The following is a 16,702-nucleotide window of genomic DNA, read 5'->3' as shown; positions in this document are numbered from 1 at the left end:
CGTGGCTTGTGAGCTTCATTATCATATTGAGATGCTTATTGGTTGTCTGAGTCAGATGAGCCATCCCCCAAGTCAATAGGACAATGCTAAGCAAAGATATGCATGTAGGCCAGTTATTAACATCAGTCTAGTATGAATTAGCATGTTACTAGCATTATTCTAGTACAAATTAGCATGTCATTAGCATGTTTCCAGTATGAGTTAGCATGTCATTAGCATGATTAGCATATGAGTAGCATGTTGCTAGCATGATTGGCATGTCATTAGCATGTTAGAATTATAAGCATTTGAAAGCACAGCTAATTACAGTCTATAGGACAGTTGCTAGGGTGCAGTATGTGGTAGTTAGGGGTGTGGCTAGAAAGTTAAAAGGCCATCAGTGATTGGCTGCTGGCTAGACTGAGTTAAATGAGCTCAGCCATTAGTCTGTAGGATAGTCTGTTTCAGAGTTATGAGCTCACAAAGTTTGATCCCATGTAAAGTCAATGAGAGTCTTTTGTAATGGAAGTCTACGGGACAGTTGCTAGGGTGCAGTATGTGGTAGTTAGGGGTGTGGCTACAAAGTTAAAAGCTCATCAGTTATTGGCACATTGGTAGTCGGAGTTAAATGAGCTCAGCCATTAGTCTGTAGGATAGTCTGTTTCAGAGTTATGAGCACACAAAGTTTGATCCCATGTAAAGTCAATGAGAGTCTTTGTAATGGAAGTCTATGGGACAGTTTCTAGGGTCCAAAAGTGGTTGCTAGGGCGTGGCTAGAAAGTTTAAAGGTGATCAGTCATTGGCAGTTTGATAGTCTGAGTTAAATGAGCCCAGTTAGAAGTCTGTGCAACAGTCTGACGCAGAGTTATGAGGTCACAAAGTTTGATCCAATGTTAAGTCTATGGGATTTTTCCGACAGTCCCGGGACGTTTTTCGGAAAACCGAAAGTCGGATCAGTCGGAAAAGATATAGCATAAAGAGTCAGACCAGTTTGGAGGTCTGGTGTGAGTTTGGTGGTAATAGTTTGAAAGTTCAAGGAGCAGATAGATTTTGAATTTTAGTCTCAGAAGAAGAATAATAAATAAAAATAATAATAATAAGTTTAAATAGGATAACAGTAGGTTGGCTTTGACAAGCCAGCCTAACTAGACAGTAAAGTTCGTCGAGACAAACTTTGAGGCTGGCTTGACAAAGCCTGTTGGTAATAGTTTATTTAGTTTAAAAACAGTTTGAAAAAGTATAAGTAGCATGTTATTAGCATGATTCTAGTGATTCTAGCATAGATTAGCAAGTTATTAGCATGAATTAGCATCTTATTAGTACGATTCTAGCATGGATTAGCATGTTATTAGCATGATTCTAGCATGATTTAGCATGTTACTAGCATAATTCTAGCATGAATTACTGTGTTATAAGCATGATTGTAGTAAAATTAGCATGTTACTAGTGTTTTTCTAGCATGAAGTAGCATGTTATTAGCATGATTCTTGTATGAATTAGCATGTCACTAGCATGAGTCTAGTATGAATTAGCATGTTACTAGCATGATTCTAGAATAAATTAGCATGTTATTAGCATGATTCTAGCATGAATAAGCATGTTACTAGCATGATTCTAGCATGAATTAGCATGTTACTAGCATGATTCTAGTATGAATTAGCATGATTCTAGTATGAATTAGCATGTTATTAGCATGATTCTAGTATGAGTTAGCATGTTATTAGCATGATTCTAGCATGAGTTAGCATGTTACTAGCATGATTCTACCATAAATTAGCATGTTACTAGCATGATTCTAGGATGAACTGGCATGTTACTAGCATGATTCCAGTATGGATTAGCATGTTATTAGCATGATTCTAGCATGAATTAGCATGTTACTAGCATGATTCCAGTATGAATTAGCATGTTACTAGCATGATTCTAGCATGAATTAGCATGTTACTAGCACGATTTTAGCATGAATTAGCATTATTCTAGCATGAAGTTAGCATGTTGTTAGCATGATTCTAGCATGAATTAGCATGTGCTAAGGTGTTGCTAGGTGGTTGCTAAGGTGTTGCTAGACGGTTGCTAGGGTGTTTTGAGTGGTTGCTAGGTGGTTGCTAAGGTGTTGCTAGGTGGTTGCTAAGGTATCCTAAGTGGTTGCTAGATGGTTGCTAGGGTGTTCTGAGTGGTTGCTAAGGCGTTGCTAGGTGGTTGCTAGGGTGTCCTGAGTGGTTGCTAGGTGGTTGCTAAGGTGTTGCTAGGTGGTTGCTAGGGTGTCCTGAGTGGTTGCTAGGTGGTTGCTAAGGCGTTGCTAGGCAGTTGCTAGGGTGTTATGAGTGGTTGCTAGGTGGTTGCTAAGGTGTTGCTAGGCGGTTGCTAAGGTGTCCCAAGTGGTTGCTGGGTGGTTGCTAAGGTGTTGCTAGGTGGTTGCTAAGATATTCTGAGTGGTTGCTAAGGCGTTGCTAGGCGGTTGCTAGGGTGTCCTGAGTGGTCGCTAGGCCCTTACTAAGGCATTACTAGGCCGTTGCTAGGTGGTTGCTAGGCGGTTGCTAGGGTAATTTGGGTGGTTGCTAGGCAGTTGCTAGGGTACCCTGGTTGGTTACTAGGCAAACCTCACATACATGCTTGATAAAACATTTATACTTAGTAAGCATTTCTAGCAAGTTACAGTACTTGGCTAGTCAATATTAGCATGTAGCTAATCACTGCCAGCATGTGTAGCATTTAGGAAGTTCCGTTGGCTAGCATGAGTCAAACGAGCCAATCTCCAAGTCTCTACGATGTTCTGATGCTGAGATATAGCTGTTGATGAATGGTTGCTAGGGTACTCTGTTTTGTTGCTATGGGCGAGGTTACAGAGTGCACTTGAATGTGGTTGGCGGTCTAAGTCAAATGAACCAACCCCCATGTCTCTATGACACTGCTATGCAAAGATATGCATCTTGGCCTATTTTAATGGAAGTCTATGGAATCAATTTGGGGGCGTGGCTTGTGAGCTTCATTATCATATTGACATGCTCATTGGTTGTCTGAGTCAGATGAGCCATCCCCCAAGTCAATAGGACACTGCTAAGCAAAGATATGCATGTAGGCCAGTTATTAACATGAGTCTAGTATGAATTAGCATGTTAATAGCATGATTCTTGTACAAATTAGCATGTCATTAGCATGTTTCCAGTATGAGTTAGCATGTCATTAGCATGATCAGCATATGAGTAGCATGTTGCTAGCATGATTGGCATGTCATTAGTATGTTAGAATTATAAGCATTTTATAGCACAGTTAATTACAGTCTATAGGCCAGTTGCTAGGGTGCAGTATGTGGTAGTTAGGGGTGTGGCTAGAAAGTTAAAAGGCCATCAGTGATTGGCTGCTGGCTAGACTGAGTTAAATGAGCTCAGCCATTAGTCTGTAGGACAGTCTGATGCAGAGTTATGAGCTCACAAAGTTTGATCCCATGTTAAGTCAATAAGAGTTTTTTGAATAGAAGTCTACGGGACAGTTGCTAGGGTGCAGTATGTGGTAGTTAGGGGTGTGGCTAGAAAGTTAAAAGGCCTTCAGTGATTGGCTGCTGGCTAGACTGAGTTAAATGAGCTCAGCCATTAGTCTGTAAGACAGTCTGATGGAGAGTTATGAGCTCACAAAGTTTGATCCCATGTAAAGTCAATGAGAGTCTTTGTAATGGAAGTCTATGGGACAGTTGCTAGGGTGCAGTATGTGGTAGTTAGGGGTGTGGCTAGAAAGTTTAAAGCTCATCAGTTATTGGTAGTTTGGTAGTCTGAGTTAAATGACCTCAGCCATTAGTCTGTAGGACAGTCTGATTCAGAGTTATGAGCTCACAAAGTTTGACCCCATGTTAAGTCAATGAGAGTCTTTTGAATGGAAGTCTATGGGACAGTTTCTAGGGTCCAAAAGTGGTTGCTAGGGCGTGGCTAGAAAGTTTAAAGGTGATCAGTCATTGGCAGTTTGATAGTCTGAGTTAAATGAGCCCAGTTGGAAGTCTGTGCGACAGTCTGACGCAGAGTTACGAGGTCACAAAGTTTGGTCCAATGTTAAGTCTATGGGATTTTTCCGACAGTCCCGGGACGTTTTTCGGAAAACCGAAAGTCGGATCAGTCTGAGGAGATATAGCAACCCGAGTCAGAATAGTTCGGAGGTCTGGTGTGAGTTTGGTGGTAATAGCTTGAAAGCTCTAGGAGGAGATGCGTTTTGTTTTTTAGTCTCAGAAGAAGAAGAATAACTAGATTATTAAAGTTCGTCGAGACAAACTTTAGGCTGGCTTGAGAAAGTCTGTTGGAAATAGTTTGTTTAATTTAAACAGTTTTAAAAAGTATGAAACGAAGATAGATAGATAGATAGATAGATAGATAGATAGATAGATAGATAGATAGATAGATAGATAGATAGATAGATAGATAGATAGATAGATAGATAGATAGATAGATAAAAACAGTTTATAGATAGATAGATAGATAGATAGATAGATAGATAGATAGATAGATAGATAGATAGATAGATAGATAGATAGATAGATAGATAGATAGATAGATAGATAGATAAAAACAGTTTATAGATAGATAGATAGATAGATAGATAGATAGATAGATAGATAGATAGATAGATAGATAGATAGATAGATAGATAGATAGATAGATAGATAGATAGATAGATAGATAGATAGATAAAAACAGTTTATAGATAGATAGATAGATAGATAGATAGATAGATAGATAGATAGATAGATAGATAGATAGATAGATAGATAGATAGATAGATAGATAGATAGATAGATAGATAGATAGATAGATAGATAGATAGATAGATAGATAGATAAAAACAGTTTATAGATAGATAGATAGATAGATAGATAGATAGATAGATAGATAGATAGATAGATAGATAGATAGATAGATAGATAGATAGATAGATAGATAGATAGATAGATAGATAGATAGATAGATAGATAAAAACAGTTTATAGATAGATAGATAGATAGATAGATAGATAGATAGATAGATAGATAGATAGATAGATAGATAGATAGATAGATAGATAGATAGATAGAAGATAAAAGCAGTTTGAAAAAGGATAGATAGATAGATAGTTTTGAGGTCACAAAGTTAGATCTATTGTTAAGTCAATGACAGTCTTTTGCAATAAAAGTCTATGGGACAGTTGTTGCTAGGGTGCAGTATCTGGTAGTTAGGGTGTGGCTAGAAAGTTAAAAGCTCATCAGTGATTGGCAGTTTGGTAGTCTGAGTTAAATGAGCTCAGCCATTAGTCTGTAGGACAGTCTGATGCAGAGTTATGAGCTCACAAATTTTGATCCCATGTTAAGTCAATGAGAGTCCTTTGAATGGAAGTCTATGGGACAGTTTCTAGGGTCCAAAAGTGGTTGCTAGGGCGTGGCCAGAAAGTTAAAACCTCATCAGTTATTGGCAGTTAGGTAGTCTGAGTTAAATGAGCCTATTAGAAGTCTGTGTGACAGTCTGACGCAGAGTTATAAGGTCACAAAGTTTGGTCCAATGTTAAGTCTATGGGATTTTTCCGACGGTCCCGGGACGTTTTTCGGAAAATCGAAAGTCGGATCAGTCGGAAAAGATATGGCATACCGAGTCAGAATAGTTTGGAGGTCTGGTGTGAGTTTGGGGGTCATAGCTCGAAAGCTCTAGGAGGAGATAGATTTTGAATTTTAGTCTCAGAAGAAGAAGAATAATATATAAAAAAAATAATAAGTTTAAATAGGATTTCAGTAGTCTGGCTTGTTTCTCAAGCCAGCCTAATAAGTTTATATAGCATATCAGTAGTCTGGCTTTGACAAGCCAGCCTAATAAGTTTAGAAAGGATAACAGTAGTCTGGCTTTGACAAGCCAGCCTAATAATAATAATAAGTTTAAATAGCATAACAGTAGGTTGGCTTTGACAAGCCAGCCTAATGAGCAAAAAACAAAGGGAGTACTCTGCACAATAAGGCATTCTTTAGAGTGTCCTTACTAAAAAACTCAGAACGTTCAAAATGTGATGAGGAGTAAAAATATGTCATCAAGGAGTACACTCTTTCTCTCAAACATTCAAATATATAATTATTAATTAATCATAAAACTGGTATGTCACACACACACACACACACACACACACACACACACACACACACATACACACACACACACACACACACACAGAGAAAGTACAACTCTTGTCACTTATCTCTCCCTTACTGCTAGTCTGAGGTGCTCTGAGCCTCCCAGCTCTGTCTAAAACTGACAATGAAAGGCTCCGTTGAGGCCATCAAGGGTAAAAGCCCTCAAAACACATTGGGATTAATGTTAAATAAATGACAAACGGCTCAGGAACGAGGGTCTCCAGTCTGTACTCAAGGGCCATATTGTCTAAATGAGGATAGCTTTAGGAAGAAGTGTAAGCATCACTGTATTAAAGCATCTAAATGACTATGGATCTTAATCAAGTAGCTTACGAGAGATTACTGTCAATCGCTGGCGTGCAGAATGCAATAACTTGCAATTTTTTTATTTATTTTCCCTTTTCTTTATTAAAGTTGTGTACATCTAGAATGGTGTGTGTGTGAACTACATTATCATAGTGCATTATATGTCACTTTTTTTTTCTTCCATGCGCAGTCTCATCGCTTAAGTAGATTATGGCTGGCTGAGTAATTTTTAAAATGAGATTTGGCCAGCTAGTTTAATATCTTAGATTGCCATTTTATTAGTGTGGGTCTTACTGGTGACGTAAAGAAGCTTGAATAATTTAAGATTTTTACACATTTTTCTTTATGAGAAAAAAGCTTTTTATTGAATAACCTCCATATTTCAGTGGAATGGACATTTTTATTTCAGAGCATCTGAGAGTGGAAATTTCATCAAAATAACAGACGCCGCCTGGAATTGATTTGGTCTGAAATTCTATGGATAAGTATAGACAGATGAGAGAAAATGAAGCTACAGTTATAAAGACAGACAGTCACACAACAGTAAAAAAAAAAAAAAAAAAAAAAAAAAAAAATATATATATATATATATATATATATATATATATATATATATATATATATATATATATATATATATATATATAAATAGATAATGTACTCATTTATGATATTTAGAGATTGTTTTTAAATATTGATGTGATTTGATTAGCCATGCAAATTGAGTTACTAATGTTACAAACAGTTACCATGGTAATATTTTCTAGATGAAAACTTTGGGTAAACCATAATGATTTTTTATGATGGTTTAACATGTACAGTGCCAGACCAACCATTTAGTTAACCACAACAACAAATGAAAGTTAATACATGGAAATCATGCTAGGTTAAGCCACATAGTTAAGAATAGTGTTTAATCTGTAAAGCAACCAAATTCCAAAATTTAACATTAATGTGTAACATTATAGCTTATTTTTATTAATTAATTAATTTATTTATTTGTTTGTTTGTTTATTTGTAAGTTTTTTTTTTCTGAGGAAAACAATGACACATGCTTTGTTATCACAATTCACAAAAAGACACCCACTAAAAATCTTTAATTGTTATTAGTTCATATTGCAAAAACTTCAAAATAAAAGTAAATTGATGACAAACAGTATTGAAGCACTAATATGCAATTTGATGTCATATAGAAGCCCAAAAACTACAGATTCAAGAAATTTCAAACATTTATAATTTGCCACTTTCATTCAAACGACTACATTTACCAATTTATTGGAAACAAAATTTGACATAATAATTAATTTAAGTAGTTAAGAATTGTACAGTAATTACAATTATTGATGAAAGTTTTATTATAAGTGTAACTGGATCTGAAAACTGTCATTTATAAATAAAATAAAATAAAATAAAATAAAATAGGCGTAGCAGTGGTGCAGTAGGTAGTGCTGTCGCCTCACAGCAAGAAAATCGCTGCTCAGTTGGCATTTCTTTGTGGAGTTTGCATGTTCTCCCTGCATTCACGTGGGTTTCCTGAATGCATAACATATAGGCTGGAAAAGTTATCAGGCGACCCCTGATAATAAGGAATAAAGCTGAAAGAAAACTAATGATTGCATGAAAATCCCAAATTCCATACTGTCCCAAACGTTGTCCCAAATGTTGGGACAGTATGGAAAACACAAATCAAAGAGAAAGTGATTTACTTTGACTTGTATTTAATACAATACAATACAAAAAAAAACATTAATTAAAGTGTTCCTCGTTATTTTTTATTGTTTTTTACACATATTTTTGGTTCTTGCAACATATAGAACTTGGTTTACACAAACACAGACACACTAATCAGACAACACATAAATATTGAGTCAGCTGAACACCATACATGTTTCCACCGTGTAATGGACCATCCCAGATACCTCTGAGACCAGAGAATTCAACAGCACTTCTGGACACTGTTAACATAGGGCTCCCTTTTTGGACAGTACAGTTTTAAATGGCATTTGTCAATGCATGTACTATGTTACTTGACGGAGGAACATTGTTTTTAAACATTTCAATAATTTTCTCACGCCTTTGTTGGCAAACTGGCAATCCTCAGCCCATCTTTGCACCTAAAGAACTAGACATTTCTTGGATGCTGCTTTTATATCAAATCATAATTACAATCCCCTGTTGACATCACCTGTTACAAATCATTATTTACCCAATTTACCCGATTACTAGCCCTAAACTGCTCTGAACCAAACTTTTTTGGAATGTGCTGCAGGTCTGAATGACAGGAAAGGATGTATATTTAAAAATGAATTGACCAGACAAAAAAAAATAAATAAATAAATAAAAAAAAAAAAATTAAAATATTGTGTTAATGTTGTTGTTTTTGTTATTTCTTTTGTATTTGCATCTTCCATACTATCCCATTCTGATTTGGGGTTGTAAAAGCTTCTAACAAACTTTCCAGAATTTTTATGTGCACTTATTAGCAGGGCCAAACAGAAAGACCAGTTAAAACAAGAAAATAAAGACTTATTTCAGACACATTACATAACTATACTGTGGAAAAACAAAACATTAGCCCACTAAGAAACAAGCGGCAGCATCAGTAAGCTGTTTCAGAGAATGAACCTGTTAAAAAGCCGCTCTGCTGGCAGAAATGGTGGTAAGCGTACTTGTATAAATGCCGGAGGACTCGAGGGGAAATGTGTGCGTGCTTGTCTTGTCAGCCTGCCAATGTGTCAGCAATGTGCACCAGGTACACATGGATATGCATGCATATATCAGTGTGTCCAAGCATGTGTGTGTGTGTGTCTGCGTTGTGTAATTGAGAGCTCCACTGACATTATGCAAACCCACAAACGTTCTGACACCTTGCTTCTGACGATTCTATCCAAAGCCTAAAAATAAGAAATAAATATATAATTCAGGGCTAGGAACTGCACAACATGAAGCCTCTCAGCCCCCGGAGAGAACATTTACATCTGATATCCACACACGCACACACTCCAGGAAAGCCTCAAACACACACGCTTAAAACATAGCATCCACCCACCCATCCAAATAGACAGTGTGTTCAGCATTAATGTCTGTAGCACTTTCAGTTCTCCACTGTTTCTAACACAACATTTCATTCTGACAGAATATTTGTGCTGTAACTCAGTCTGGCTGTGGGCTTCTCCTTAAAGACACGGCTGGGTCAAACAACACCTGCCAACACCAATACTGCTTTATTTTTGTGCTGTGAATGACTGCATTGTGTGTTGCCCGTAAAATGCATTGAGAACTCCACCATAGAGCATAACACATTCACATTACTGTACAGTTGCATCATACTGTGAGCTGTGAGCTCCCATTGGCTGAGATTATTTAAAGCTGCAGTGCGCCATTAGCAGGAGCGAGTGTTTTCTGCATTCGATCCATGTTCATCGTAATTTAAAGACCATAATATGTGAAGTTTGGAGCCGTTCATGTTTTTGAACATGGACTTCTGTGATTTAGAATGAACACTTAAAGCAATAGTTCACCCAATAATGACAATTAACACATAATTTGCTCACCCTCAAGTCATCCTCTGTGTAAATGACTTCCTTCTGTTAGACGTAGTAGTTTTATATAGGATCTTCCATTCTCTGTACCTGTATTGGATTGAGGCTTCTATTTTGAACTAAAATTAGTTGTAAAACTAACCCATATGCTGCCAGGGGGTTTTAAACAATGTCTTATGAAGCAAATCAATGCATTTTTATAACAAAAATATGTCACATTTCAAAATCATAAACTCTACTGACTTATGTGCGACTGTCATTTATGATGTATATCGCACTTTGTAAAATAAGTAAACCAGGGCTTAATGTGTGCCTGAACATGCCGGATCAGGATCTGGCACCTCTAAAATTTGATCCAGCACCTCATTTTACCGATCCCCCTCCTCAACCGCCTTCTTTCTCCCGTCCACTGTTAACTTTCACTTTCTTCCATGACTCCCCAACCCTCTTCACTTTCGTCCGCGACAATGTATCTATGACATCTTTGCCATCTTGACAACAAAAATAAAATAAAATAAAATTTAACTGAATAAATAAAATAGAAAAATAAATAAATAAATAAATAAATAAATTGATAAATAAAACTAACTTTAAAGAAACAAAGAAAAAAACTCCATCTTTTAACACTATATTTAACACGTTGACACCTTCACAAGTGGACTCAACACTGTTGTTTCATTAACCAGTTTGGGTTAGTAAGAGTTCACTGAGAGATAAAACAGTTTTGATCTATTAAACATGCTTCAATCGCTCTGTGAGAAGTTGAGGGTCTGATATGTTTGATGTAAAATGCATGTCAGTGAATGGCAGTGAGAATTCACCATTAAAGCTTGTTTGGATCTCTTGAAAGATGGTTCTCTGCTTTAACAACAGCCTTGGCTATTCTCCCGCTCTTTCTGCTCATTAATACTGCACTGGTTCTGGTTAGTATGGGTGGAGGGACTGGAGGCTTGTTGGCCCTATGACCTATCATCACCCAAGTGGGGTTTTCCGCAGATTTCAACCCAATCCCAGCGTCACTCCCCTCAACCTAACCTCCATTAACATTTGATGTAGGGCTAAATAGTCACCGGAGAGAAAGATTCGCTGCACTGCAAAACTTACTGAGGTTTGTTATAATAAGCTTTGGGTTTTAAAAGTGTTGTGAATTTAAGGCATTAAGGTTTGTGTAGATGCATGTTCAATATGTAAGTGCAGTGAGCATTGCTACTATAATCATACAGATAATAAAAAATGCATGTTATTCAAAACAACAACGTGCATTTGTAAGACCTCAAGTTGTCAGGTCAAGCCAAATGTGTAACCCTAAATGTAATCTATATTTCATAAATAATTATTAAATATACATCAAAATATGGAACACATCAGAACATGGAACTGTTGCAACAGCATAAAGTAAACTATGATGCATGGCAATAAATAAATAAATAAATGGCATCAGGAAAAAATATGTATTATATATGTTTAAATTGTAATATACATGCATAATTTAATTTATTACAACTTAAAATATGCATTGAAGAAATTCAAATATTGTAAAAATAGACACCTTGTCCATATTTGAGACACAATGAAAGTCCAATGGAGTCAATAGAGTCTAAAACATCACTGTACTTTATGTGTAAGTGTAGTACTACTGGAGTTTCATTCTGAGTGCAAGATGTCTTATCATGCTTTTAAGAGGATTTGGACTCAGTTTTGACCCTCTTCTCATCTTTACTTTGATTCGACCTACACAGGTCATAGGCAAAAATCACACTTGAATGATCTGGTCTTAACTACAACACTGTTATTGATGATAATCAGACATGGAAAAACAGCTGAAACATTCTTAATATATACAGTTGAAGTCAGAATTCTTAGCCCCCCTTTGATTTTTTTTTCTTTTTTAAATATTTCCCAAATTATGTTTAACAGAGCAAGGTAATTTTCACTGTATGTCTGATTATATTTTTTCTTCTGGAGAAAGTCTTATTTGTTTTATTTTGGCTAGAATAAAAGCAGTTTTAATTTTTTAAATACCATTTTAAGGTCAAAATTATTAGCCCCTTTAAGCTATATTTTCTTATGGATAGTCTACAGAACAAACCATTATTATACAATAACTTTCCTAATTACCCTAACCCGCCTAGTTAACCTTATTACCCTGGGTAAGCCTTTGAATGTCACTTTAAACTGTATAAAAGTGTCTTGAAAAATATCTAGTCAAATACTATTTACTGTCATCATGGCAAAGATAAAATAAATCAGTTATTTGAAATGAGTTATTAAAACGATTAAGTTTAGAAATGTGTTAAAAAATCTTTTCTCAGTTAAATAGAAATTGGGGAAAAATATACAGGGAGGTTAATAATTCAAGGGGGCTAATAATTTTGAATTCAATTGTATACACAGTAAAATTCTATGAGTAAAGTTTACTCAGTTCAGACAGTATTTGGTCCCTCTTTAAGTATGGGCAAACAGGTTGGTAAAAATGAAAACTGCTGTTTGTGGAGTTGCTTAATGATCCTCTGCTGAGATTTTGAGAGATTTAATGTTTTATATTTTCGCTGATTTCATCGAAGGCTGAGACTGAAGTCAGTTGTAGTTTAGTACTTCTCTTCTGTGTTTCTGCTTATTAACATCAGGTCTTCATCATCAGTGCTCATTCATTCATTTGTTTTCTTCTCGGCTTAGTCCCTTTATTAATTTGGGGTCGCCACAGCGTAATGAATCGCCAACTTTTCCAGCATATGTTTTACACAGCGGATGCCAATCCAGCTGCAACCCATCACTGGGAAACACCCATACACTTTCATTCACACACATACACTATGGACAATTTTAGCTTACCCAATTCACCACAGGACTTTGGACTGGAGCCCCTGAAAGAAGCCCATGCGAACATGGGGAGAACATGCAAACTCCACAAGAAAGGCCAACTGACTCAGCCAGGGCTCAAACCAGTGACCTTCTTGCTGTGAGGTGATTGTGCTACCCACTGCGTCAACATTCTGCCCCTCAGTATTTTATTCTTATTCTTAATCCTATTCCAAAACTTTACTCCTGATTTAAGTTCTAACTCAAAATTGCCTAAATATGGATAAATCCAAGTCATATTTGGTTAAAAACATAATTTTTTATAAATGTAAAAGCTTCATTAAAATTATTATTAATTTTTATCTCAACTACAGTGGTAGAAATTGAATTTGTCATTAAAATATCCTTAAATATTAAAGACACTGTTATAAATCACTCATCAGAGTATTGACACTTTTAATAATACATTTTAATAACAAATACTTGTTGCCCCACTGAAAAAAAGTGATCAGAAAAATATGAAAATCTGACAAAATATGATCTGACAATCATGTTGATAACAGATTTATGACTATGATTTAATTAATTAATTAATTAATTAATTAATTAATTCATTCATTCATTCATTCATGAATGAATGAATTTTCTTTACGGCTTAGTTTCTTTATTTATCAGGGGTCGCCACTGCAATATGAACCGCCATGATAAAGTTATGTTGTCTCATTATTTTGCGTCAAATTGTCATTACAAAGACAAAAGCAGGTTGTGATGTATTTATGTCCAATTGTCATTAAGACATCTCAATCCATGTCACTTTTTGCATTTAAATGAAATATAGTAACTAAACTAATACAATAAAATAACAGTTATCATAAGAATGCGTTAAATCTATTATGTTATGGCAGTCTCAGGAACACCCCTTTAAGTAAAGTGTTACCGATTTAAATTAAAACATTTTTCCATGTGGTTGGTTTTGTCCATATTTTACCCACATTTGGTTTAAAAAAGCACCATTTTTAGAGTTTACCTCACTTGTTAGCTAATATAAGCAGTAAAATAGGAGTAAAATAGGAGAAATTCTGCTAGAAATATAATATTTTAAGTCTCCAAATACATTTATGAGGAAAACGTATCTCCATGCCAATCTGCTGTGAATTTTTAGATGCTTTGTACATACTGTACATATTAATTTCCTCCCTAAATCTCTCTTTCTCTCTTTCTCTCTCTCTCTCTCTCTCTCTCGGCAGGTGGTAGATTGAGGGTGTAAAGCTCTTCAGAGTGATTACAGCTCATGAGGCAGATTGATCATATCAATCAATCTTTCTTCCTCGCTGACATTGATGCTGATGAGCTCCGCTGTCTTCACAAAGAAGAAACTGACCCTACCGACAGAGTATCAGAGCACCTGGTCCAAACGTGACATTTGACCTCTCGCCCTTTTCCAGAAATAAAATAAATTATCATGTTTCATTAGTTCAAGCAACAAAGCGTATTTCACACTGTTCTTTTGAAGCAGACATCTGGATAAGCAATGAAGCTGAAGCACAGCCCAACTGATGAAAGTGAGCAGTGAATCATCAGTCAGAGAAACAGAGGAAATGGGCACACGGAGAGAAATTGATAAATCCGGCATGAGAATAAGTCCTGAGAGTTGAGAGAGCTGTCCTGTGGAGACTTGGGCCGATTCTAATAATGAAGTTTGGCCATATCCGCGGATACGGCAGCCAGATAGAGGAAGACAGCAGGCTTTTAGATAAAGCCGTGCGTCTCTATTAGTGTGAAACTGAGCTCAGGCCAGGAGATATCCCGCATTTGATGTGCTGAGACAATGCCTCTCCAGGATGAAATGAAATTTGCCGTTATCGTCATTATCATGATGAACGATGAGAGTCTGGCCAGCATGGCAATAGCTCTGAAGACGTTGTGCCAATGTTTTTTTTTATTTTTATTTTTTATTATCATTTATTATTAGAACAGAAAAATGGTAACAGGTCTGTGGCCCAGAACATGTGGGGATAACTGATGGTTGCAAAAATTACAAAAAAACATTTAATTTTTGCTTAAATGTAAAATACTAAGCTACAAAACAAACTTGGCATGCTTAAATAAAGGTTTGATGTGTTGAATTAAAATGATTACTATAAAACAATACTATTTTCGTACTGGATATTGAAAAACAAGGGAACTTTTGTCGAGAATATATATATATATATATATATATATATATATATATATATATATATATATATATATATATATATATATATATATATATAGGTTGCTGGTCAGTTGGCATTTCTGGCATTTCTGTGTGGAGTTTGCATGTTCTCCGCGTGTTTTCATGGGTTTCCTCCAGGTGCTCCGGTTTCCAGTCCAAAAGACATGCGTTATAGGTGAATTAATATTTATAATTTAATAATAATTCCTTACATTTAGATAGCGCTTTTGTGGGCACTCAAAGCACTTTACACATTGGGGGAATCACCTCATCCACCACCAGTGTGCAGCATCCATCTGGATGATGCAATGGCAGCCATTTTCCACTAGACCGAACACCACACACCAGCTGGTTGGTGGAGAGGAGACAGAGTGATGAAGCCGATTATGATATGGTGATGGTTAGGAGGCCATGATGGACAGAGGCCAGTGGGCAGATTTGGTCAGGATGCTGAGGTTAAACCCCTACTCTTTTTCGAAGGACATCTTGGGATTTTTAATGACCGCAGAGAGTCAGGACCTCAGTTTAATGTCTCATCTGAAAGATGGCGCTCACTGAGCAGTATAGAGTCCCTTTGACTATACTGGGGTATTAATACCCACACAGACCACAGGTTTGGCGCCCCTTGCTGGCCTCACTAATACCCCTTCCGGCAGCAACTTAGCTTTCCCATGTGGTCTCCCATCCAGGTACTGACCGAATGAATGAATGAATGAATGAATGAATCAATCAATCAATAAATGAATAAATGAATGAATGATTAAAATCATTATTTTTTTCATTTATTGACCCACAAACAGTTTCTAGGAACTGGCAATCAACATATGCAGACCCATTAGCGCCACTCTTTGTAAACAATCAAGATAAGTTAAGATAATTGCACTTGATAGAACAATAGCTTATTCCACTCTATCTGTCCTTCTTATGACATTTGCTCAAGACCATTGAGGAGATTATCTGCACAAAACATCCATCCTGATAACTTATTCATGCTGGTCAACACAATTAAATATATAAAAAGCTGCAAACTGACATTTTGGGCCCTTTACATCAGAAGCAAAGTGACAAGCTAGGCAGGAATAGCATGGAGGATCAATTACATTTCAACATCTGCTGTCATTTACTCAGGAGTAGTATTAAAACTAATTTAATAATCCCAAAGACATTGCAATACCAATGATTTCTTCCAACATCGCATAGAATTTCAATGATCCACTTACGTCATTTCAGCGTTAAAGTAGCTCTACTCACCAGCCTGCTCTGTGCTGACGGTGATATTGGCGATCTGTCTCATAGATCTGCCCAAGCCTGACACTCCATTCAGCGCCTCGATTTGGAAAGTATAGTTGGCATGGGCCACAAAGTCCTGGACCACCACAGAGGTGCTTGTGAGGCCTGTTGGTTTGGGTACGAAACGCACGTTGCTGTTGCAAGGCTCGCAGTCCTGCCCATCAGCTCCGCATCGAAGACATAACGCAGTATAGCTTATATCCTTGCGACCACCGGTGTCACTAGGTGGCATCCATTCCAGGAACAGAGCAGTGTCGTTGATGTTAAAAACCAAGTTTCGAGGAGGGGAAGGCGGACCTGTAAACACACACACACACACCTGACTCATTAACAACCATAATCACCATGCTGACAGAAATCCATCTGCAACAACAAAAATGCTTATTTACGCAAAATATTATGCAGATTTACATTTTTATCTCAAAAGTGGTGCATATG

General features: G+C 36.6%; 1 protein-coding gene across 2 annotated transcripts in view; it reads right to left on the bottom strand.

Annotated features, from left to right (window-relative positions):
* Positions 1-16,702, bottom strand: part of epha6 (eph receptor A6) — a 283,437-nt gene that overhangs the window by 85,607 nt on the left and 181,128 nt on the right. For both annotated transcript variants that reach the window (XM_005159930.5, XM_001344524.9), the window contains exon 5: positions 16,226-16,561. In XM_005159930.5, coding sequence (XP_005159987.2) covers positions 16,226-16,561 — 336 coding nt within the window. The remainder of the gene's footprint in view (positions 1-16,225; positions 16,562-16,702) is intronic.

The sequence above is a fragment of the Danio rerio genome, chromosome 1 (assembly GCF_049306965.1).
Source record: "Danio rerio strain Tuebingen ecotype United States chromosome 1, GRCz12tu, whole genome shotgun sequence".
In the NCBI taxonomy this organism is placed as follows: Eukaryota; Metazoa; Chordata; class Actinopteri; order Cypriniformes; family Danionidae; genus Danio; species Danio rerio.
This window is presented reverse-complemented; position numbering and strand designations above follow the sequence as displayed.